General features: G+C 43.5%; 2 protein-coding genes and 1 pseudogene across 2 annotated transcripts; 2 read left to right on the forward strand and 1 right to left on the reverse strand.

The window, feature by feature from the left end:
* The first annotated feature begins 3578 nt into the window (after positions 1–3578).
* Positions 3579–13591, forward strand: lgi2a (leucine-rich repeat LGI family, member 2a). Its single transcript, XM_056300549.1, has 8 exons — positions 3579–3856; positions 4161–4232; positions 7962–8033; positions 8373–8444; positions 9348–9419; positions 10702–10871; positions 11910–12074; positions 12661–13591. Exons 1-8 carry the CDS (start codon positions 3579–3581, stop codon positions 13476–13478), a joined length of 1719 nt encoding a protein of 572 aa, XP_056156524.1. The 3' UTR covers positions 13479–13591.
* A 2660-nt stretch (positions 13592–16251) lies between these two features.
* Positions 16252–16377, reverse strand: LOC130131204 (U4 spliceosomal RNA; annotated as a pseudogene).
* A 215-nt stretch (positions 16378–16592) lies between these two features.
* LOC130130585 (serine/threonine-protein kinase/endoribonuclease IRE1-like) lies at positions 16593–24589 on the forward strand. Its single transcript, XM_056300309.1, has 7 exons — positions 16593–16639; positions 18823–19666; positions 19770–19933; positions 21801–22021; positions 22198–22327; positions 22416–22516; positions 23944–24589. The coding sequence occupies exons 2-7, from the start codon at positions 18841–18843 to the stop codon at positions 24062–24064; spliced, it is 1563 nt and encodes a 520-aa protein (XP_056156284.1). The 5' UTR covers positions 16593–16639; positions 18823–18840; the 3' UTR covers positions 24065–24589.
* The last annotated feature ends 233 nt before the right edge of the window (positions 24590–24822 follow it).

Raw genomic sequence — 24822 nt, forward strand, 5'->3', positions numbered from 1 at the left:
TCCCAATTATGTGTTGTAGATACTTCTGTGTCACGTAACATGATTTTAAATGCAATGCGAGCATTAACCACCCTTTTAACCTTCTAATGCATTTACCTTTCCCCTTCGCCACTGTAACTTCACGTCAGGAATTTCCCTAGTCTTATTGACTCGGCTGTCCTTAGCCGGTTATTAAAAGGCAGAGCAGGTAGTGGCCCGAGGCAGAGAATATACTCCCACACTGAATCTGCCGTGACTGATGACTAATCTATATTTTGACACATGCGCTGTCCAACTTTTCTTATATGTACTCCATATGCTTGTCAAAGAGACTTCAGCCTTACTAATCCCCAGCAGGTAGACGTCTGCAAGGGATTAGTAAGGCTGATGATGTCCGCCAGAGCTTGTGGTACGTGGAGAAACAAGTCCATGCACTTTCTGAAGTCGAGGCAATCATATACATAAATGTTCAAGTATTAGTTCTCACGTTGTTTATTATGAAATAACCGCATCAAGAGCTTTATTATTATTATTATTATCTTTGGCTGTGTGTAATGCTACTCCTCCATTGAAATTAACTTGAAAGATAAACCGCTGTATTGTAGATTAGGTGATTGCTTTTTGCACCTTTAATACCGGTGAATCTTATACAAGGAAACTGTTGGGGCCAAAAAGATCCTCCCCCTCTCTTCATCTCTGTCACTCATCCATACTGCAGTATTCCTCTTATCGCACCTTACTGCACATGGCTTACACAGAAACTATAATCTTTGCAATATTAAAACTGTCTACTTTTTGCTGAGATGGCATAATTCAGCCCCCCACCCACCCACCCCCAGTCAAATTTGCCCACTCCCTCGCCCGCCACTGCTGCTGTTGCAGAGATTCAGTCACACTGGGTTTTTCTTTCGAGTCCACCAGAGTTTTAAGGCCTTTGTATTGATCCAGTCTGCTGCAGTGTGTCAATTTAAACAAGTCTACCTGCCTCTAAGTAACTTCACTACACAGCCTCCCTCCACACTCGACTTGAAGAAAAAGTGGAGGTCCATGATTTTATTGACGTAGCCCACGGCTTCACTCGTTCTGCAGTAATTTTAGCTTTAGGTGTTCGGTAAAAATGGTCAACGTTCATACTTTTTTTTTCTTAATTTTGGTTTTGAGATACTTTATTGATCCCTGTAGGGAAATTATGCTCTGCATTTAGCCCATCCTAGCTGTGTAGCTATGAGCAGTGGGCAGCTGCAGCACCCGGGGACCAACTCCAGTTCTCCTTTCCAATGCCTTGGTCAGGGGCACAGACAGGAGTATTAACCCTAACAATTACGTCTTTCTTTTTTTTTAATTCTGATTTTCCCTTTTTTTCTCCCAATTTAGTGGCCAATCGATCCCTATTTTAGTTCAAACGCCCACCCTCGTACTGCATGCGTTCACCAACTGCATCTCTCCGGCCGGCAGTCTCGAAGGGGACGCCTCCCCACTTTCGTGACAAGGCGAATCCAGGCCGAACCACTGCTTTTTCTGACACACCCAGAGACACATTCATGTGACGAACACAAGCCGACTCCGCCCCCCTCCCAAAGACAGCGTTGCCAATTATTGCTGCTTCATCGGGTCCGGCCATAGTCGGATCTGACAAGACCGGGGCGCGAATCCCGGTCCCCAGTGGGCAACTGCATCGACACAAAACCGATGCTTAGACCACTATACCACCGCGGACCCCTCATTTATGTCTTTTTGATGGTGGGGGAAACCGGAGCATCCGGAGAAAACCCACCGCAGACCCAAGGAGAACATGCAAACTCCACACAGAGGGTGACCTGGGATGACCCCCCAAGGTTGGACAACCCCGGGGGTTCGAACCCAGGACCTTCTTGCTGTGAGGCAACAACGCTAACCACTGCGCCACCGTGCCGCCCAATTATTATTAATATTATTACAAGTATTATCACCAAGAATATGTTTCCAAAGAATTATCGTAGTAAGGCCCTGTGATGGCCTGGCGGCCTGTCCAGGGTGTCTCCCCACCTGCCGCCCAACGACTGCTAGAATAGGCTCCAACATCCCCGCAAACCCTGAGAGCAGGATAAGCAGTTCAGATAATGGATGGATGGAACTATCGTAATAAAAATAAGTCAATTATAGCCCATCATACATCATTGTGGCTGGATAGACAAAACTTAACCCCACATAAACCACCACCTTGGCCATTAATGTTCAAACCCATTTTCAGCGTTAAAAGAAGCTTCAGCAGGGCCAGCCCTGGGGTCCAGCAGCTGCTTGTTACCTTGAGACTGGAACCATTGTTTACTCTCATCCATCCTCACCAGAATAGAAGGCATCTAAAAATAGTCTGCCCGGGTCTGCCATGCACTCATGAATCTTAAGCACTGTAGGGATGTGAGGCCAGATGACAAATCGGTAAGGTTGTGGGACGATAGTGTAGTCGCCCAACTGGCCAGTATCAACATGGACATGATTTGGGGTAGGCGTTAATGGTGCACGGAGGATGGCCTCGGGCACCCCAATACCAAGACTTCCAAGATTAAGCTCGTTATATGATAAATCCCAAGTTAAAATGTTGAATGAAAGGAATTTAAAATACTGTGCATGGGAATAGTTGCAGTGTTTAGACTAGTTACTGCGAAGAGCTCTGAACAGCTGTCCCTCAAAGGAGTGGTTAGACTCTCTAACAAGGACCATCTCCTTTTGAAATAACGCTTATTCAAAGACCGAGTGCAGGAAAGAAACCATCATATGTGACGTCCTTTTTTATATAATGAATTGCGGACAAATAGAAATGAGTTGAGTCCCTATACTGTATGTAGGCATACATATAAATGTATGTTTGTGTATGCATGTGTACATGTGTGATGTATATGCACATGTGCATGCATGTATGCATGTAGCTATCCATAGCTGTCTCGCTTTTTTTCCTTGTCTTTTGGCTTATATGTGTGTTTGTGTGTCCTATTTTATTGGTGGGTTGTTTGAAGTAGTCCATGTATTTCTTTCTTGTATGAATAACGTGGACATGATAGTGCCTCGTAGGTGGTTTTAACTCCCGTATTATGTAATAGTTTGCACATTTATGCGCATTATTCCTTTATTTCCGTTTAACTCAGCGCAGTTAAATATACAGCACCACTAAAGACTACCGGGGAGTTGCAGAATAACGCAGTCATCAGCCCTGTTATTTCTAGTCATAACTGAAATGTGGCTGCTAACTTTTGATAAAGATGGGGGGGGGGCTTATCTATTGTCCTACATACTGGCCACACCTCAGACTGACCTACAACGCTTGTCCATGGTACTGTGAGCTGAGGTCAAAGCATAGAAGTGCATTACATGTTCTGCCATAATAACACTGGGAATACATTTCCTGCTGTTTTACGCAGGCTGCCAGTTCGAGTTCCTCTCCAGATCTTTTCATCTAAAGATGCTGATCTACTTCAAATTAATCGACTTTTTTTTTTTAGTTTGTGTTCAAGCTCCTCTTCTCTGTGCATATAAGCCCAGAGATGATGTTTAACCAACACGACCACTCGGACTAAATAAATAATGAGAGGACGAAGGGGGGGGGGGATGCAGCTGATTTGCTGATGTCAGGCATCCCATCCAGTGCAGCATTTCTTCATGGTGCAGGGTGGAAACGCGGCGCCGTCTCTGCAAACCTCCCACATGCAAGCCCGACAGGAAAGATGCTGCCACCTCTCCACGTTTGGGCACTGTTTTCTGTGTCGCTCCTGTGTCTCTGTCCGCCGGCTCATCCGAGGAAGGCTTTCCGATGCCCTTCGACATGCAGCTGCTCCAAGGAGTCCATTATTTGTGTCGGGTCCTCCAATGTCCCAAGGATCAACCCCAACGACGTCGGTTCTCTGTAAGTGGCCTGCATGTATGTGATATGTTAGGAAATATACGAGGACTGTTGCGTTCGTTTATAATCTCCTGCTTCGTGAATAGGCTGTGTTATGGCGTGTACATACAACGTGCCATAAGCTTTGTGGCAAGTTCTTTGTTGTATGCGCCAATGTAAACGTACTTAAGAAGATGCACAGCGCCAATAGTTTACTTAGGCCCATAATTTTGTTTTAAGGGCAATGCAATGGTCTGTTTTGGTCATATTGATCAGATCAGCCCGTTTCTTATTCATTCATGTCTGTCTCTGCATGGTCTCCCTGCAGGAGCATTGTCAATGGGACCTTCTCCGACGTCAAGGAGGCGATGTTTGCGCACATGCCGTCTCTCCAACTACTGTAAGAACACCAAGTCAAATGCTCTTTCTGTGTCTCTATAAATCACAATCCCGCAGGAACTCACATTCGCAATGTGTTCTCCAGTAAGTGAACATGGAGTAAGTGCCAGTGTGTACGACTCAGTTCGTAAGGATAAATGGGGGGGGGGGGGGGGGTCACTCTTCAGTGATGCAAAAATAACTGCATGACTTAACCATAGATTCTCTCCAAAGGAGTTGGAGTTATAAGAAAAAAAAAACACTAAGAAATTGAATTTAACATCCATTCACTTTCCCAAGTGTTAACAATATACATATAGGAAATTGACGTTTCCATAACGTGCCGGGTTAACGTTTCTACTAGAGGTGGTGCTTGGTTCACAGATCTCTAAAACTAATCCAACGAAACGTCACTATCGATTAAGCAATATGATGACGTTCATTTGTGTCATACAAATGGACGTTATCGTGTTGCTGTGATAAGTCCCATACAAACTGTATGGCACTTACAGAGTTACAAAGTGCTTTGCATACAACTGAACAGGAAAATGGAGATAAGAGTAAATTCGGCACGACACAACAAAACACGTGATGAAGTATAACTTGACGCGTGAGTCAATCAGGTAAGAGTACGAATTAACGATATCGAAAGGCAACTGATAGGGAAGATCTTGCAGAGTGAGAACAGAGCTCCAGCATTGGATCTATGGTGTTTATTTCAGTGTCCTCCCACAAGAAACAAGAGTTCGAAGCTAGGACAGATCTATTTAACCCATTTGAAAGGTTGCACGTAGATTTTATGTGTAGCATTACAAAGGCAATAAACCATTTCCGCAAGAATGGTTGCCTTGGGGCACTTGTGAACCAACTGCACAACATTCTGCCAGTGCCTGAACATGGCTTTGCCGATCCCATGAGGCCCAAGGAGATGCTGTAATATGTGGTGTCACATTTGCAGCTGTCAAGATACTCCTGAATTATGCATCTTCCAGAAGCAAACATTGAGCTTGACAGCGACCCAATACCGATGCTAATCACGCCTTCCGGAAACCATTAATATCCTTTCTTACGCCAGTATATGGCATGTGTACTTAAGAGCGTTAGCTAAGCTGCATTTGCAGTGGCAGTGCACTCGTTTTCTACCCTCTTCCCATTCTTGGTCCTACAAATATTCCTTAAGAGTTGGTATCTGATGCATTAACTCGCCCTTTTCACCTCAACAACGATGTTGCCGTGATGCAGTCACATAAATCACTTTAAGATTTTCTCGACTGTATGAATAATCAGTCATAGATGATCACTATCATTTTTCACGGTATTTCTCGATGACGGGATGTTCGTTGCAACAAAATCCAAGCGTGTGATATAAACAGATCTATGGCAAGCAAGAAGATATTGGTACCGGAAGCGTTCTGGTTTCAGTTTCCGTTTCCGTCCAAGTAGTATTGACCAATCACGTTTGAGTAGGCGGTGATTTCCACGGGAACATGCTTTGGTTGTATGTTAACGGACTGTGTGGGGGGCGGGACGCATTGGCTGAAATGTCCTCTGGACCTAAAACAAGTGTCGATGTTTGTGTGTTTTGTGGAGAAAAGTTCGACTCGTGATGACTGCTTGTGAAACAGTCCGGTCGTAGACGTCGTCTCTCAACTCCCAACTCCATTCACGCGTCGCAAGTTGCTAACCCGACTGTAAACAATGGGTGCACGAGGAAGTCTTCATAGGAAACGGAAGCGATCAGCCAGCACCGGAAGCCCCCTAAATATTGGCCGTTGTCCTCAGAGGCTAAATCGCCGGGTTTGGAGATTAAGCATGCGATGTGAATGCGTTTCCCGGACTTGCTTTCAGGGGTGGAGGGGGGTTCCTCTGCTGCCCATTACCGCCTGCTCTCGTCACTGGCACTGTGACCCCCCCCCCCACTGTGTTTGTTACGTAAAAAACAAGTAATTCCCCCCATGTTATTGACGATGGTTTAAAATGACCTCTGATCATCATCGGAGGAGGAGGAGGAGAGAATGTGTTCTCGTTAAAACCGGTGAGGTTTTATTTTAGATGGCACAACAATACATCCAAGAATAATAATTAAAAAAACAAAGTGGTTTTGTAGAATCTGGTTTTCAGGTTAGAAGCTACTCAGACTTAATCAGTCATAACTTAGCCAGTCACGTTGTCAGAGAAGGCGATCATCTCTAATTATATTTCTCTCCCATCGTGCTTTAACAGGAAAGTAAAATTATCATGTAAAGTCTAATTAAACTACTTACTAAGTCCTTTATACGCTTAAATTAACATACAATGGCTGGGCGTCTTAACTAATGGGGCATTTTGCCTCTCCTACCCAAGCCTATTCTATGTAAGCAGCATCAAGGTAGGGGGTGGGTTAGGGGGCGAGTCGTGGGGGGGGGGGATTAAAATATGCTTGAATGCGTTCCTGAGCCTTCTTGAGATGTCATGGGCTAACTTCGACAAAACACCAGTAAGGAAAGGCGCCCACTTAAAAAGCACAATGACATTCCTGTGATCACAGGTTCAACAACTGCAGATGATAGCTGGATTGAGTAGTTTGGTGAATGGTGCCGCTTGTGTCCTCTCTGAAAGATGAGAACATTGGGTAAGGATATGGAGTGATTACATTATGTCATGGTCTGAATTGGTCTTCAAGTGTGAATGTTCGAGTATGGAACATACTTAACATTGTACAAGTATGTGGATGGACTGTTATATCCTGTTCTTTTGTATTGGTGAGGAATAGTAGTCTGCAGGAGTCAGTGGTGAGGTAGAGGGCGGGTCAGCGAATGGCGTTTAATTAACAGCAATACTTGTAGGTCCAGTCCGATGAAGATCGCATTTTCCAATCTCAGCGTATATTTTAACTGAATGTTTGTTCATGCAAAGTTACCCAAAATGTTATAACGAATGTTGTTGTGAACACATGATCAACGCCCATCAAGAAACCGTTCTCCTAGTTGTCAACATGATTAAACCGGTTCAGTTAAATCAGTCTGCTTCAGGTCATAAATTAAATCATTTAATACCCCGATTTGATTGGACAATCAGTGGATTGTCAAAATCAGGTCTGTTTTCAAATAGATGCCTGGCGACAATATGCAAGTAAACTAGCTAGCTAGCTACCACGCCCGCTGGGCCGAAACGGTTATAACACGCAGAATGAAGCTTCTTCTGAAGCTGAAAAAACACTGGACGTTCGGGTGGCGTGGCGGTCTATTCTGTTGCCTACCAACACGGGGATCGGCGGTTTGAATCCTGGTGTTACCTCAGGCTTGGTTGGGCGTCTCTACAGACACAGTTGGTCGTGTCTGCGGGTGGGAAGCCGGATGTGGGTATGTGTACTGGTCGCTGCACTAGCGCCTCCTCTGGTCGGTTGGGGCGCATGTTCGGGGGGGGGGGATAGTGTGATCCTCCCACATGCTACGTCCCCCTGGCGAAACTCCTCACTGTCAGGTGAAAAGACATGGCTGGTGACTCCGCATGTATCGGAAGAGGCATGTGGTAGTCTGCAGCTCTCCCCAGATCGGCGGAGGGGGTGGAGCAGCGACCGGGACGGCTCGGAAGATTGGGGTAATTGGCCAGATAAAATTGGGGAGAAAAAAGAAAAGGGGGGGGGGGTCACAACCAAAACAAAAAATAAAAGACACTCCTAGCGTTCGTATTTCAGAAAAAAAGTGTCTGACTAAATTAAAGTAAGTGCACTCGAGTCTCTTGATTTTATTCACACTTTTCTTCATTACAGACTCCTCAATTCCAATTCTCTTACGACTATAAGGGATGATGCATTCTCCGGTCTTCCACACCTGGAGTACCTGTAAGTACCTCAGCGCTACTTGTTCTCATCAAGGTATGAATATATTCCAGTGTATCGGAGGTAGTCTGCAGCGCTCCCCGGATCGGCTGCGGGGGGTGGAGCAGAGATCGGACAGCTTGGCAAAGTGGTGTGATTGGCAAGATACAGTTGGGGAGAAAATGGGTGGAAAAAAAAGTTAACTGGCTGGTCAACCACTTTGAGAAAGTAAAAAGATGAACAATTTTGCGGTGCACATTGCTTCCATGGAAAAGTGTTGAAACAATGTTTATGAGCTGTCAGTGTAGCAGAAATATTGTGAAATGACTTCTAATTTGTGTAACTGCAATGTTACATTTACAGGTTCATTGAGAGTAATAAGATTGAGATTGCATCCAAATACGCCTTCCGGGGACTCAGGGACTTGACCCATTTGTAAGTTCCAGTCAGCACCATCACACGCATGCAAAACCACAGAGGAAATACAATTTGTATGAGTAATATCTACTGAAATTGACATCTTCATGTGTTGATATCAGTGATTGGGGGAAATGGTGAAAGCTAGTCCTTGATGATGGCGAATTGTTCTCTTATTGTTTCCTAAAAATCGCTGAAAATCCTCTAATGCAGGCATCCGGGTAGCATGGCAGTCTATTTCGTTGCCTACCAACACGGGAATCCCTGGTTTGAATCCCCGTGTTACTTCCGGCTTGGCCGGACGTCCCTACAGACAAAATTGGCCATATCTGTGGGTGGGGAAGCCGGATGTGGGTATGTGTTCTGATCACTGCACTAGCGCCTCCTCTAGTCGGTCGGGGTGCCTGTTTGGGGGGGAGGGGGAACTGGGGGGAATAGCGTGATCCTCCCACACACTACATCCCCCTGGCGAAACTCCTCACTGTCAGGTGAAAAGAAGCGGCTGGTGACTCCATGTGTATCGGAGGAGGCATGTGGTAGTCTACAGCCCTCCCTGGATCGGCAGAGGGGGGTGGAGCAGTGACTGGGACGGCTCGGAAGAGTGGGGTAATTGGACGGGTACAATTGGGGAGAAAAGGGAGAACCCCCCCCAACAAAAAAAAATCCTCTAGTGCATAATGGTGTCCTGCTTTTGAGAACTCTGAAAGACCAGAGAGGAAAAAAAATTCTTACATCCAGTTTTCATTTCACATTTTTTTCAACATTTAAATGTTATTTACTGTTACTAAAATGTTACTTAAATACTCATTTCCCCACAGTGTCTTTGCACCTAGCTTGTCGTTTACAAATGTCCCAAAGGTTTGATGAAAAGGATCTGGGAGCTATTTGTTGGACTTATTTGACAGAGCTTTGTCCTCACAGATCTTTGGCAAACAACAACATAAAAGTCCTGCCCAGGGATCTCTTTATTGACCTGGATTCCCTGATAGAGCTGTGAGTTTGCCTTTCTGTTGTTCCACCCAGCATGCTATATTCACCTAGACACTCTTAGATGAAACACTATTTAATACTCTTATTTTCCATTGAACAGTCTGCAAATGCTCTTACAGATACAGGTGAACCCTCTGCCTGAATCATTTGAATTCCTTGTCCAGAATTCAATGCACTCTTTTGATATTTGCCAAACAAACTTTCTGTGTCAAATAAGGGGATGCACGGGGGCATCCGGGTAGCGTGGCGGTCTATTCCGTTGCCTTCCACCACGGGGGTGGATTGCATTTATATAGTGCTTTTCTCACTGCAAGAGCCACTCATTACATTCACCCACACACGCACACACTCATACAATGTTGGTGGTGTCAGCCATGCAAGGCGCCAACCTGCTCATCGGGAGCAGTTAGGGGTTCAGTGTCTTGCTCAAGGACACCTCGACATTTTTGTATGGAGGAGCCAAGGATCGAACCGGCAACCCTTCAGTTACCAGATGACCTGCTCTACCTCCTGAGCCACTGCCGCCCCGTTATTACCAATTTACACTGGGGATGGAAATCCCAGAGAGCTCTTAGGCTGGCGTTACAAAAGAAAATTGCTCATGTAAGTTGCAAGTTGTTAAGGTTCATGCAATTTTACACAAAGTGTTTCTAATGCAATCAAAACTCCATGCAACTTATTAATGATACACAAAATCTTATTGCATAGCTGTTGGTAAATATTCAAGTCACGGGGATGGCCAGTTCGAATCCCCATGTTACCTCCGGCTTGGTCGGGTGTCCGTACAGACACAATTGGCCGTGTCTGCACGTGGGAAGCCAGATGTGGGTATGTGTTCTGGTTGCTGCACTAGCGCCTCCTCTGGTCGGTTGGGGCACCTGTTCAGGGGGGAGTGGGAACTGGGGAGAATAGCATTATCCTCCGTGCACTATGTCCCCCCAGTGAAACTCCTCACTGTCAGGTGAAAAGAAGCAGCTGGTGACCCCACAGGTATCGGCAGAGACGTGGTAGTCTGCTGCCCTCCCCGGATCGGCAGAGGGGGTGGAGCAGCGACCGTGATGCCTCGGAAGAGTGGGGTAATTGGCCAGGTACAATTGGGGAGAAAAAGGGGGGGAAATAAAAAAATAAAACATAAACAAGGGAACACATTAATATAACTGTCAACAATGCAATGTACTGATGCTAGCAAGAAATTCCATAGTTTTACCAAAGGAAGGAAATACTCCAACTTTGTACATCGTTATCACAGTTTATTACTCGCCAAATGACATATGACCTTCTGCAGGGATTTGCGAGGCAATGCCTTTGAATGTGACTGCCGTGCCAAGTGGCTGATGACCTGGCTGAAGAACACCAACGCAACGGTGTCTGATGTCGTGTGTGCCGGACCAGAGGACATGAAGGGCAAGCGTCTCAATGATATGGCCAGCCTACACAACGAGTGCATCTCAACGGGTGAGAAAGACCCGAGCCGGCTCAAAGTGTCTCTGGCCTACCTGGCAGTTGTGTGTTTCAACATAGACTTACAGTAAGGATAACCACAGAGAGGTCATGCAGGCCCCGTTTACGTTCTGTATTTCATGCCATCTACGTATATTCAGATTGTGTGAGGACGGGCTCGATCCATGTTACGCTTGTTATAGAAATTGTGTCTCCAGAATGTGTCAGGCATATTTTATACATAAGCGTAGAGATATAATGTACTAAGTCGCTGCCTCCTGTGGTATTTTAAGCAATTGGATTATAAACCATCCTAAATATGGCCTAGATACACTTACATCTGGATTTTTAAGCAAGGGCTAAACTAGGGCAATCAGATTTCTGTCTGATCACTGATGATGCATTTTAATGTCATTTATGAATGGGGTCTAAAATTAATACTCAAGGGGCGTCCAGGTAGCGTAGCAGTCTATTACATTGCCTACCAACACGGAGATCGCCGGTTCGGATCCCCGTGTTACCTCCGGCTTGGTCAGGTGTCCCTACAGACACAATTGGCTGTGTCTGCGGGTGGGAAACCGGATGTCAGTACGTGTCCTGGTCGCTGCACTAGTGCCTCCTCTGGTCAGTCGGGGCACCTGTTTGGGGGGGGGGTGCTTGGGGGAATAGCGTGATCCTCCCACACACTACATCCCCCTGGTGGAACTCCTCACTGTCAGGTGAAAAGAAGCGGCTGGTGACTCCACATGTATGGGAGGAGGCATGTGGTAGTCTGCAGCCCTCCCTGGATCAGTAGAGGGGGTGGAACAGCGACCGGGATGGCTCGCAAGAATGGGGTAATTGGATGGGTACAATTGGGGAGAAAAGGGGGGGGGTAGATAAATAAAAATAATACTCAACCATTCAGGTTCAACATGGACCCATTTGTATAGTTTTCCGTGTTTCCATAATTTCAATCAATTTGCAGTCCAGCCAAATTGGTTTTAGAAAATGTTTTTAGTGTGTACACTTAATTCGATTTAGGTATAGTATTCTGCAACTATGTCTTCACAGATTTCATCCTCCGTCAGTCTGTGGCATCAGAGTCTCTGTCGATTGACACATTCAGCTTTAAGAATGACGTCTATTTGGCAATTGCTGCTCCCAGTATAGAGAGCTGTATGATTTTCCAGTGGGACCACATTGAGATGAACTTCAGGACTTATGACAACATCACAGGTATGGCCATGTCTGAAACATTACAGTAATATAAACTAGATGACATTTGACGAGGTTGTTACATTTTTCAACATGTTACTGAATTTTTAAGAAGTATTTTGCCAACAGCAATTCTGCGGATGCTGCATCACAGGGCTATGAGTATTATCACCAGTAGAGTCGTGCACGGACCACTGGTAAATGTCGAGGGCAAATACAGCTTATGCGAACAACTGCTAGTAATTTCTTAGTGCAGTTCCAAAACTGATCAAAATCCACCTCAACAAATTTAGAAATGCATGAGAGTGCAAACCTCAAAAGCAAAAAAGAGTCGATAATCGTGATGGACATAGTTAAAGGCATTATTTAACACCCCTATACATTTTTACATTAGAGTGAAACAGGGTTGAAGCCATTATCATTAATTTAGCCTGGAAATTTAAACCATGCTTTAGATGTCTGTAAGAAAAATGTTTATTCTAGGGGATTTCCCTGTGCAAATGAAATTTCCCATTTTTCTATTTGGCCTTGATTTCATGATATCCCCTGAAATACGTTATTTCCCTTTAACTGAATGACATTCATCGCCTTGTTATCTGCTCTGCAGGCCAGTCCATAGTCGGGTGCAAGGCAGTGGTTATCCAAAACCAGGTGTTTGTCATTGTAGCACAGCTTTTTGGTGGATCCCATATCTACAAGTTTGATGAGGACCAGAGCAGGTTCAACAAGTTCCAGGACATTGAGGTTTCCAAGATTTCCAAGCCCAATGACATCGAAGCCTTCCAAATCGACACCGAGTGGTTCTTTGTGATCGCCGACAGCTCAAAAGCGGGCCTGTCCACCCTGTACAAGTGGAACGACAAGGGTTTCTACTCCTACCAGTCCTTGCATGAGTGGTTCCGTGACACGGATGCCGAGTTCCTCGACATAGACGGGAAGGCTCACCTCATCTTGGCCAGTCGCTCGCAGGTGCCGGTGATTTACCAGTGGAGCAGGAGTAGCCGGAAGTTCGCCCTGCAGGGCGAGATCCCAAACATGGAGGACGTGGTGGCTGTGAAACACTTCCGGATCAAAGGGGAACTGTACCTCGCCATGACGCGCTACATCGGTGACTCCAAGGTCCTGCACTGGGGTACCAAACAGTTTGCCGAGATCCAGGCCCTGCCCTCGCGAGGCTCCATGATTTTACAGCCCTTCACCTTCAAAGAGCGTTACTACCTGGCCCTGGGCAGTGACTACACCTTCTCACAGATCTACTTGTGGGACAGCGAGAAGAAACTCTTTGAACGCTTCAAGGAAATTTACATCCAGGCACCACGCTCCTTCACGGTGGTTTCTACCGACCGCCGGGACTTCATCTTTGCCTCCAGCTTCAAGGGTACCACCCTGATCTTTGAGCACATCATCATTGACTTGAGCTTGTGAGCTGGTCTGGGGCTTGGGGGCTAGTCTGAGCCTTACTGCTCCTCCTGCATCCAACGTCTTCCACCCTGAAAATGTAAATTTGTTGTTGTTTTTTTTTTAAAAAGGAAATAAGAGGACGTGAAGAATTCTTTAGTATGAATTCGTATTTGGTTTTTATGTCATTAATGTCAAACCTGGGTCAAGTGGCATTTGAAACTCCCGTGTTTGGCCGAAGTATGTCTTGTGCAATGGAAACACAGGTCTTGTCCTTTTATCTAGATCTCATGACCTCTCGGACACCGGGGCGTCTGCCATCTTTTCGAGAGTCAGCAAAGGCCAGTCGAGAGGAAGTACAAGGCATTTTGAATTGTCCCGAAAATCCCCCTTACATTCCAGACACACAAAACTATTTTGACGTGCAGTATATAGAGGGATATTAAAAACTTGTTTCTGCTATTTCTGCTTGGATATGTACAATTTGCAGCCAATTTAACATCCCCTGAGCATTTTTATACAACAAAAAAATACATACCAAGACTTGGCCAATAGATAGCACGGTCTGATTTGTCTAATGCCGCATAGTATTCAGGGTACCTGAGGTAGTTAAGAGAGTGGTTGTGTAGTCATTTACTACTTACCTCATGTCCTGGCACTCTGTGGTTGATGTACAGCATGTTGCCTTATCTGCACTGGGGTCCAGTTACCTGATGGGCCTGAGATGCCCCCTGTTGGCCGTGATTAGCTATCACACCCCTCTGCTTTTGGAATACAGGGAAATGTCTTGAAAGCACAAACCTTTAACGATCGATGCTGAAACCCCAGTCTTCAGAGAAGAGCTGTTGAGTTACATTCATCACTGTAGGTGGTATGGGTGATGCTGCAAACATTAGATATCAACCAAGGGGTTTGCCATGTGAGGAAAGGAGATTAGGGACTGGTTAGAGCCCAAGACAAAAAACAGAAAGTTCAGTTCTGAAAGTGGCAGAAACAGAAGAAAAAGACTTATTTGTTTCACAAAGGATCTGGGAAATTTATCCTCTCGAGTTAAGAAAAAAAACCAAACATGAGATGGACTACTACTACAGTAATTTAATATACTATTTGTTTGAAAGCTAATACAAAAGATAAACGATTCTCCTCATGGCCTTGGCTTGTCATTCAGAATTAAAATCTGATGCTTTCTGTACAGTAAATACAAATCGTGCAACCTTGGCTCTTTGTCTGTCATTGGAAGAGATAATGCCGATGAAATATCACTTAGGACAATTTAGAAGACATCATCTGTATGTACATTAATGTAGGGGACAAAGAACGTTTATTTAACTCTATCAGCCTATCCTGCAACGTTTTTGTTTTCTTTATCCTACATTTATTTGGGGGGGGGGGTGAATGTTGACATACAGCCTAGAAAATGTACGATAAATGCTGAAATGCCACTACTTGTTTGTCATATCACGTTGGAAAACTAAACAAATCTTTGCACTTAACTCTTAACAAAAAATATATTACTGCAGCTTGCAAGAGCATGACATTCAAACAAGAATGTTCACACAATTCTTTTGGGATACAACTAACAACTGAAATAAAATGAATGACACCCACAAGCATATTAGAAAAATAGAGTATGCGCGCTGTAACAGATGCAGTTTGTCTTTTTTTTATATGATTTTGTTTTAAGTATATTGAATGTTATTCTCGAGTTATAATGTAAAATTAATCTGTTGTGTATCAAAATAAATGTGTACGAACACGATTTCAAAATGTGCCTCAAGTTTTTATGCCAGTGAGCCAGTTCCATCACCCATTTAAGATCCAGGTTTATAATGCTCAAGGATGTCAAAATGACCATCTACGTTGACCTCCATGTTATCTTTGCGTGATGGAGACTGTGGCTCCGATCATATTTCGTTGGCGTTAACACTGTGTTAACTTTGCGTTATTTGACCCTCGTCGTCTGAACAATTACGTCGGACTGTTGATATTAATTTTGTTGCGTCAAGTTAGGACTTCTTGATAAACAATTTATTTCTTCGTTGACATATCCTGTATGGAGATTTAGGCAGTGCGGTGTTTTGTCCAGCAGGGGGCTCTCTTGTCTTTACGTTGCATCGGCAGACCATACAGCGTAGCAATCGTGTCTTGCACCTTATCGCACATGCGCACTTGATTCAGCACGGTAGCGCTTCACAAGCGTTAGGTAAAGGTTGAGGTCGGGTTAAAGTTAGTTTAAGCCTTAAGCTCACCTTAACCTAAATGTAAACTTTAAGGTTAAGGTTAGGTTAAAAATCTCGCGAGTTTTACAAATCTAGGGTTACCGTCTATACACGACCCAGTAATACTCGGCAATTACGCCAAAACATTGTAAGGTTTTTATTATTATGAGACATTATTTGCCCTTTGGCAACATACAGTCATTGGCAGCACTGAACGGTTGAGCAAAAAGCTTCTTTTTTTCCCCTCCCAAAATAGTTTTGTCGTTTTTGTTGATTGTTTGTTTTGTTGGTCAAACGGTGTCAATTAAACGATGACAATATGTTTTTGCACCCTAAATCATGAGGGCACAATAGCTGTATTTACTGCGAAGTGATAAAGGAAGGCATTTTTGTCATTTGCGAAAAAAAAATTTAATAAAGAGGGCGTTTCTGTAATGTTTCCTGTTTCCTGAGCTGGCTGCTTGATTCCCTGTTCAGTTTTATATATATATATATATCTAAAATTTATTTTTTTATTATTATTTATTTTATTATTTTTTTCAAACTTGGTAGTATCGCCGGAAGTGATACCGTTGGGGGTTTTTTTCAGTAAAGGTACAGAATAGGACATTAAAAAAATGATGTCATAAACAATATTAGTTTTCAACTAGCAATAATCGCGCCTCGGACAAACCTCATAGGCTACGATACTGCCACTGCGCAAACAATATTAGTAAGTGTAGTAAACGTCTCATAACACACTAAGCAGCTGTTTAAAGTTAACCAGCAACCTACGTTTTCCTAAGTCATCTGAGTAGTCCTTTACTACGTTTCCGCTCCTGCCTTGCAGCATAAATGGCAGGTAGGCTGGGGTGTTTTGGGTCGGGATAGACAGGGGCGTGGCTGATGCATGTTGCCATTTTTTCTTTTTTCCCCTTCTAGCGAGCGCGCTGTCAGGTTGCTAGGGACAGACGGGAGTTCGTCGACGCCGTAAGTGTTCCCCCCGCATTCCTCATTATATCCTAGTATACCTCTCTAAGCTAAAAAATAAACCATTACTTGTAGCTGACTTTTGTTGTACTTGCAGACGCAAAAGGTAAATTCGAGAACAGTATGCTTTCTCTTTACTTGTGCTTGCAGCCTCGTTGAATACATTTTTTTTCACTTTAGTAAACTCGCAGTATTTGTGCAGGTCAACTAAAGGTATACACTCCAGTCTCAGCAGCATAACGGCATGCTTTGTCGACTTTAAGTACATCTACAAGCCTATGAACTACAAAGTGGCCCAATGTAGTCCCAGCATGTAACATCAACGAGTGACATAACAGTATACTTACGACGAGTAACATAATAGTATTCTTATGAAAAGTAACATAATAGTATACTTATGAGTACATTTTTAGTGACGTCAGTATATTTTCCTACTTACGTTTACTACCGTTATTTGCAAGAGCAATCTCTTATGTTTGCACTTGTTTCGCTGCATCCCTTTACTGAGGGAAAAATTGAGACATTCAAAGAAAGAGTGCACTCAAAAGCATTAATTTGATGAACTTCTTCATGGGATCTGCACCCGTCTTAATCAGCTGTGAAGATTCAGTTCGAGAATATAAGTTCCTATTGCTTGGCTGTGGCCATGGTACTGTTTGAGTAAACAACACGAACAACAGCGACAAAGCTGAATGCCCATTTATACTTTTAAGTTCAGATGATACCGTCACAATGTCTTTAAAAAAACACATCAACGTATTTGCTGATTTTAAAGACAGTAATACTGTACATTGCTATACGTTATGAAACCACTGAGTGCAATGTTATAATAATTTTCACAACTCTCCCAACTTTGTTTTCACCGAAAGTGCTCCGCCTTCATGAACGTCTCATGACAATGTAAGCCTAGGCTACTGGACTGTCGCCATAACCTTTAAAATAATGCACCCCCCCTTTGTACACGTTGTCTTTCAAATTTCACAAAAGATCATGTTCAAATTCTGCAAAAAACAAAAACAAAACATTTGACAGTATTCTGTGATGTACTGACTGTGTTTTGTCATATTAACCAATCGCACCAAGCCAGGGCATTCAAGGAAGAACGTGAAAGAGACAACTTCCTGTAGTTTTCATGTCAAACACTATCTGGTTCAACACATCCTGGTTTCAAGCCATTTAGCTGCTCCAGACAAAAATTAACTTTTATAGTTGTACACTATTATACAGTATGTGGTTCCTTGACCCATCAGAGTACCAGAACATAAGTGGGCAGATGTTGGCAAAATAATTTCCATTGGAGTTAAAGACAATTCAGTAGTAGTTGCATGCCATCACCAAGCTTCCCTACAAATTAAAACGACAGCTTACTGCTTTGCAAACAACATGTTACAGACCACACATTGTTTTCTCTAGCTATAAAGGACAAATATCAAATATAACTCCAAGCGGTTGTTTTGCCAGTGTTACATACCTTTGCATACCTGTATTTGTGTTGCTAATTAAAATGAGATTCTAGCTTTTTTTTAATTGAATTTGAGAATTTTAACAAACCCCTTTAAGGCATTTCACAATTGGAGGGGAAAAAAGCGTCTTTACAATTTAAAATGTGCATTGTGTAACAGTAATTGACCTTTCGCAAAGTCCCGCCCCCCTTAGTTACTGTTGCTATGCCCGTCAAGCATTTCTGAACTATCCAGGAAGTAGCCAGAAAACACCAAAACATGAAGGAAGAAATCAGCACATTGTGTGGGTAAAAGTAACAGTAATAATACGTTAGCTGTATCAGCTATCAGTAATAGCTAGTAGCAAGCTTAGCTTGGAGCAGACAGGTATTTTTGTTGATAATGGATGGATTGAGCTGGCCATGGGGTCTGCTATACTGCGAAATCTATTGCCGACATTGCACTTCTTGCGTTCTGGGTTTCGGGAAGGGAAAGAAAATTACACCCCCTCCAAACTTTTCACATATCTAGTATCCGATTTGCAGATCCCATAGGCACACCGTGTCAGCATTTTGTTGTGTGTTTGAAAGCTTGACGGACCGTTGCTAAGGTAGGATTGGACAAGCACCGTTCTGGGGCGGTACTTTGCGAAAGGTCAATTGGTTGAGCAAAGTAATTTTTTGGTGAAATTTTAAAATGGCAGTTTAAATCTTATGTTGAACTCGTTTTGTCACCCCACAGTCACTTTGATGTAAAGACATGGATGACTGGAATGATACATATGACGGTTGTGATCCAAATGATGATTATCTTGGAGATGAGATGGCTGGATTGGACGATTATGCTGACACTAGTCCAGATTTAAATGACTATGATCGGTATGAGGATTATGATGACAATGGCATGTATGACTTCGAGGGTGATGCAGATGACTTTGAAGAAATGTATTCACCAGGAAGTGATTCATACGAGCAGCTTCATGGTAATGTGGGTTCATTTTTGACGTCCTCAAACCTCAAATTTGATGTCAGCAAGGGCATATTGGACCCAAAATCTGCCCAGTTATCCTCGAATGTGAGGTCACCACCACGAAAATGGCACAAAATAAGTGAGAGATGGCAGCCACAATTGGAGAGGCTTGCCAACATTGAGGAAAGTAGAGTTGTCAGAGTTGGAAGCCTCATATATTCAAAAGACGAGGAATTTCGTATTGCAAATGGAAGTGATGGAAGTGAGGTGTTTCTGGGGCTAAGGGAGGATGGCACTGAAGTTGCCATCAAGAGAACATCTAAAATCAACTATCAGCTGTTGAAGAATGAGGAAGAGTTTTTACGATGTCCAGAGCTTGATAATAATTCAATTGTGCGATATTTTGACATGGCGGAGGATGAGAATTTCGGCTACCTTGCTCTTCAGCTATGTGAATATACCCTGGAAGAGTATGTCGAAATGGAGTTCCCCAAAGACACTTTCACTTTGTTGAAGAAAGACCTTGTAAATCAGATTCTCACCAGTTTACAAGTGCTTCATAGTCAAACTCCTCATATCCTCCATCGGGATCTCAAACCTCAGAACGTGTTAATAGGTAAGCCCAATATGAAATGAGAAAGCATACCTTTTGATAATGTAATTCATTTTGGTCAACATGTATCATGTACTGTGTTGATATTCACCATTTCCTCCTGAAGATGTTAACAAGAAGGCCAGATTGGCAGATTTTGGCATAAGTAGAAGATTACCCAAAGGACGAACAACTTTGCTTACTAGAAGAGCAGGAACAAAGTGCTGGATGGCCAAGGAGACATTGAATGAAGATGATACCATACCATATAAGAGGAGCACCGATATACAGGTAAGGCTTTTGCAATGGCATTAAAGCTGAAATCTGTGATTTTTCTCCATTGATAAGTCTTTATTTTATCTATTTGAAATGTGGTGATGATGTGGCAGTTCTGTTAGACAGAATCAATATTACAGAACAATCTTGCGATATAGTATTTTGATGTAGGAGGCAGAAAGCATTCAATATACATGTAGGTAGATGGTTAGTTACCTGCTGGGGATTTTGGCCTGCCGCACCTCCGCCAGTGCCCCGAGACCAGCTACAGGGTCATCAGTGAGACCTACCACACCTCGACATTTCACTCCTTAACCCAGAACATCTCAGCATGGCAGAACAGTGACAAGGACATTTCTCTGCCACCCCCCGCTGCTGGTCCTGGTCTAGTTCGGTGGTTCCCAGTTATAAAAGGGCTGGCTGCGGCAAGGCTAATATACATCACTTTGGGTGGACACTACGAATAATTTACACTGTGAAGTTGTTACAGCCCAGCAGATAGTGTTAATGCAGCGTTTATAGATGCCAGCTACCGTAAAACTAGACAGAAGAAGGCTAATTAACAAGCACGAAACCATAGCCCAGGGTGGCAATTGTGCGTGCGTCTTGGGGAAAATAGAGTGGCGAAAGAGTGGCAGCATCCCGAATTTGAGAAGATCCTCAGCACAAAGCAAGCCCACACCAGTCACTGAAAGGATTGTAGGATTAGAAAGAAGTAGATAATTCTTGCAGAGAAATTGATCAGGTTTTTATTTATTCTCAGGGAGTTGGTAAACTTGCCATTTTTGTGCAGAGAGGCAATTTTGAGAAAATCTATTGAAAGCAGGGGTGTAACGAATCAGCACCGGGCCTTAATGCAAGACGGTCAAAGCGGGCCCTATAGTGATAGGTCGGGTCACCATAACGCGCACCTCTAAACACAGATGAAAACATAACGGTGACAGTGCACCAACACATAGGCCTACATAAACATTATGGTGACAGCGCACCCACACGTATGTAATCACCGCACATTGACAAGTCAAATAAATGATAACTAAGCTCTACTCGCATCATAGGCGCACTCCCCTGGCTTTTGTGTTTGTACTCCATGCTGCTTGCTATCAGTTTAGTTAACGTTACTGGTCTAATTCAAACTAGCTGTAAGCTATCGTATAGTCTCGTCACATGATCGAATTGAGACTTGACATTGGACAACAACACCATGCATGCAGTAATCCCCGGCAATCATTGCATATTATGTGTAAAATTATGACAAATATACCAAAATAAGAAGCACTCATTCATTTAATTGAATAGTTTTAGTTTATTTGTCGTATTTCATAGTTTATAGATTGCTACAGATTACTTTATGTAAAAACCATAACGGAGAATACCTTTTTGCGGGTATATATGGCTCGCTCCACGGGCCCATTCACCTCCGTGGGTGGGGCCCAGTACATTGCCTTGGCCATATGCGACCATGCAGGGTGGGCCCCAAATCATTGCGGGCCCCTATACAAGCTGCATACCCTGCATATATGGTAGTTACGCCCCTGATTTAAAGCAATGAATGTTGTTACACAGTAAAAACCTAGAATATACATGCTGCAGTGTCACTCCCCCCCTTTTTCTCCCTAATTGTATCCAGCCAATTACCCCACTCCTCCGAGCCGTCCCGGTTGTTGCTCCACCTCCTCTGCCAATCCGGGGAGGGCTGCAGACTACCACGTGCCTCCTCCGATACACGTGGAGTCACCAGCTGCTTCTTTTCACCTGACAGTGAGGAGTTCCACCAGGGGGCTGTAGCGCGTGGGAGGATTACGCTACCTAGAGTACTGAGCATGCATCAATACTTTTACTTGTTCAGTTAATACATGTCATCCTTTCACTATTTTTTAAGGTGGCTGGGATGTTGATATATTACATTTTCTCTGGAGGACATCATCCATTTGGCAAAGGCTTTGAGTGTGAGTACAACATTTATAACGGCAAGTATAAGCTGGAACATGTCCGGGACGTGGTTGCAGTGGATCTTGTTGAGTCCATGATAAATGAAGATCCCAAAAAAAGACCAACGGTGGATCAATGTTTGGCTCATCCCTTTTTCTGGCTCGATGAACGGTAAGGAGAACTTGTCTATTGTCTCTATCCGCTCTTTCTCTACTGACATCTCGATGCCTCTTGATTTCCACGGCCGATTAACAACAGCACCTTAATCAGTTTGGTGTTCAAATTCTACAGTTTTGTGTCCCATTGTTGAGTGTATGTAAATTATGTAAGGTGCCATGCTCTTTCAGGAAAGTCGAATACTTGAGAAGGGTTGGCAATCTGGAAGAGGTGGAGAACTGTCGGAAAACTGACCCGGGACTGATTCGTTCACTGGATCAGTCTGCTGAGGGGGGACTGTTCAATTGTTGGAAAAACAAGGTGACTTAAAACTTAACTGTTTTCGAAGTGCTTCAGTCTGTGCTGTCCTATGGGCTTTCATCATTGTCAATTTGATTTGGCATTCCAGTTCCCACCTGAGCTGGTCAAGAAGTTGGACAGCTATAAGAGGAGCTACCCTGAGAATTCAATGGGACTACTACGCTTCATACGCAACCTCCAGGAGCACCAGTACGTTACACAGACCTTCAACCAAACTGAACCTTAAAATGACACCGATAAGCCACCATTCAATAATGTGTATGTGTACATGCAGACAAGAAATGCAGTTGTTATGGGTTATCAGTTTATACCAGTATTTTGAATATTGCGTACATAAGGATATTGGTAATGTGACTACTCTGATAGCTGCGACTAAATGATTCATTGCGTAACCGCAGTATGCTCCACAGAAATTATGTATTTACTGCTTACCTCAATCCTTTAAGCCTGCGCAATGAATTTCTGTCACTTTAAGCAACGGGTAGCTTTATTTTTGGTGTTCGCACATAGTCAGCTGACAACCGCATTCATTTGTAGTATTCATAACAACTGAAAGTAGCTGTGTTTGTTGTCATTCGGGATCTGCGTCTTCCCCTTGAATTGCATCGTTTGCAAAACCGAAAGAAGTCAGAGTAAGATGTTCTCATGTATCAAAAGATTGAGCAAAAGTCCAGGGGTCCTAGGCGTTCGGGTGGCGTGGCAGTCTATTCCGTTGCCTACCAACACGGGGATTGCTGGATCGAGTCCCTATGTTACGTCTGGCTTGATTGGGTGTCCCTACAGACACAATTGGCTGTGTCTGCAGGTGGGAAGCTGTATATATGGGGATATGTCCTGGTCACTGCACTAGCGCCTCCTCTAGTCAGTCGGGGCACCTGTTCGGGGGGGAGGGGGAACTGGGGGGAATAGTATGATTCTTCCACGCACTACATCCCCCTAGCGAAATTCCTTACTGTCAGGTGAAAAGAAGCAGCTGGCGACTCCACAAGTATCAGAGGAGGCATGTGGTAGCCTGCAGCCCTCCCCGGATCAGCAGAGGGGATGGAGCAGCGACTATGACAGCTCAGAAGAGTGTGGTAATTGGCCAAGTACAATTGGGGAGAAAAAGGTGTGGGGGGGGGGATCCAGGGGTCCCTTGGTTTTAAATCTGTTGATTAAGACCTTACCCCAAATTTTAGAAAACAAATTAAGGTGTTTACATGGCCATTTCAACAATCGCAGTATTACAATGACCGGGCAGAGATCGGCATAATCGTGTCCGTGTAAACACACCCAATATTTTCTTTCTATGAAAGATGAGTGGGTGTTCAGTTCCGTTTAACTTGTATTGTTTCTGAAGATTTGAAAAACACCTTCATCATTTAAAAGAGAGCAACCATAACAGAGATTTTAGTAAGAATATTTTAGCACAGCACACGAGATACAGGTGGCATGAAATTTGGCCATCAGTCTCTGTACTGAAAAATCATTCCTGTTGTTATGGAGTCATGGTATCAGAGCTGAGCTTTGCTCCTTATCAAACCACAAGATAATTAGCATGCTACAGTGTTTTTTAGAATAGCCTGTGAATTGAGTGACTATTGTTGGTGAATAATAAGTTTTTTCTCTGTTTCCAGCTTTGAGGATGCAGCCAGTATAGATCTGATGACACTCTTTCCAGATCTCTTCATATGGGTTTACAAATTCGCCAAACAACAAGGGTGGCACTCGAGGCCAGTCCTGATAAAAATGTTTTAGAAAAATGGGAATTCGCCACAAAAACCAGAGAATAGGATGTGCCCCAGTACGTCTGTGCAAGAATCCCAACTTGATGACTTGAGCTGGACTTCAAAAGTTGGATGAGATTCGAATGGGCTGAGACAGATGATGAGGGATTTTAGTGTGATTGTCACTGGTGTACTGATATATAGTTGGAACTTGACAAAGAATTCTGGCCACGGCTAAAGCATTTGTTGACATGCAACTTATTCCTTAAGTACTTGGAAAGAAACGTGGAGAGACAGTGATTCTGTGCAGAACGTGAATGACCTACTCAACTCTTTGCAATCCCTCAGTGCTGTACATTGTATGTATATATGTATCTATATGTGTTTCAATGATCTAAAAATGAATATTTTTAAGAAATCAATTCAGTTCAACTTGCCATTTCTTTCTTTGCCAAAGAAAGAAGTCCAAACTTTTTTAAAACATTTATTTTATAGTGTTTTTATGCATGCTCAATATTCCAGGTAAGAAAATCACAGAAAGTGATTAAACTTTGTGTCCAGATGAACTGATTCAGCTTACTGTGATTTATTGTATAGATTCTTTTTTTCTTTTTTTGTGCATTGTGCTGAAATCTATAACACATTCATATAGTTTTGTACATCTCATTGAGTTTAATTCAGGAACACCAACCTGATTGATAAACAAATATGCAAATATAGACAAATGTGCTCCTGGTGCCCTTGTGCCAAACCAAAACCTTTGTTTGGCCTCTATTTGCAGAACTAGAA

The sequence above is a fragment of the Lampris incognitus genome, chromosome 20 (genome assembly GCF_029633865.1).
Source record: "Lampris incognitus isolate fLamInc1 chromosome 20, fLamInc1.hap2, whole genome shotgun sequence".
NCBI classification, from domain to species: domain Eukaryota; kingdom Metazoa; phylum Chordata; class Actinopteri; order Lampriformes; family Lampridae; genus Lampris; species Lampris incognitus.

Bases quoted from the DNA above. Each gene is read 5' to 3' on its own strand.
- LOC130130585 (XM_056300309.1), top strand. From the start codon at position 18,841: ATGGATGACTGGAATGATACATATGACGGTTGTGATCCAAATGATGAT. The intron at 19,934-21,800 runs GTAAGGCTTTTG...CTATTTTTTAAG, and splicing joins AGAGGAGCACCGATATACAG to GTGGCTGGGATGTTGATATA. The intron at 22,022-22,197 runs GTAAGGAGAACT...ATGCTCTTTCAG, and splicing joins TTTTTCTGGCTCGATGAACG to GAAAGTCGAATACTTGAGAA.
- lgi2a (XM_056300549.1), top strand. From the start codon at position 3,579: ATGTCAGGCATCCCATCCAGTGCAGCATTTCTTCATGGTGCAGGGTGG. The intron at 4,233-7,961 runs GTAAGAACACCA...TCTTCATTACAG, and splicing joins ATGCCGTCTCTCCAACTACT to ACTCCTCAATTCCAATTCTC. The intron at 12,075-12,660 runs GTATGGCCATGT...TCTGCTCTGCAG, and splicing joins GACTTATGACAACATCACAG to GCCAGTCCATAGTCGGGTGC.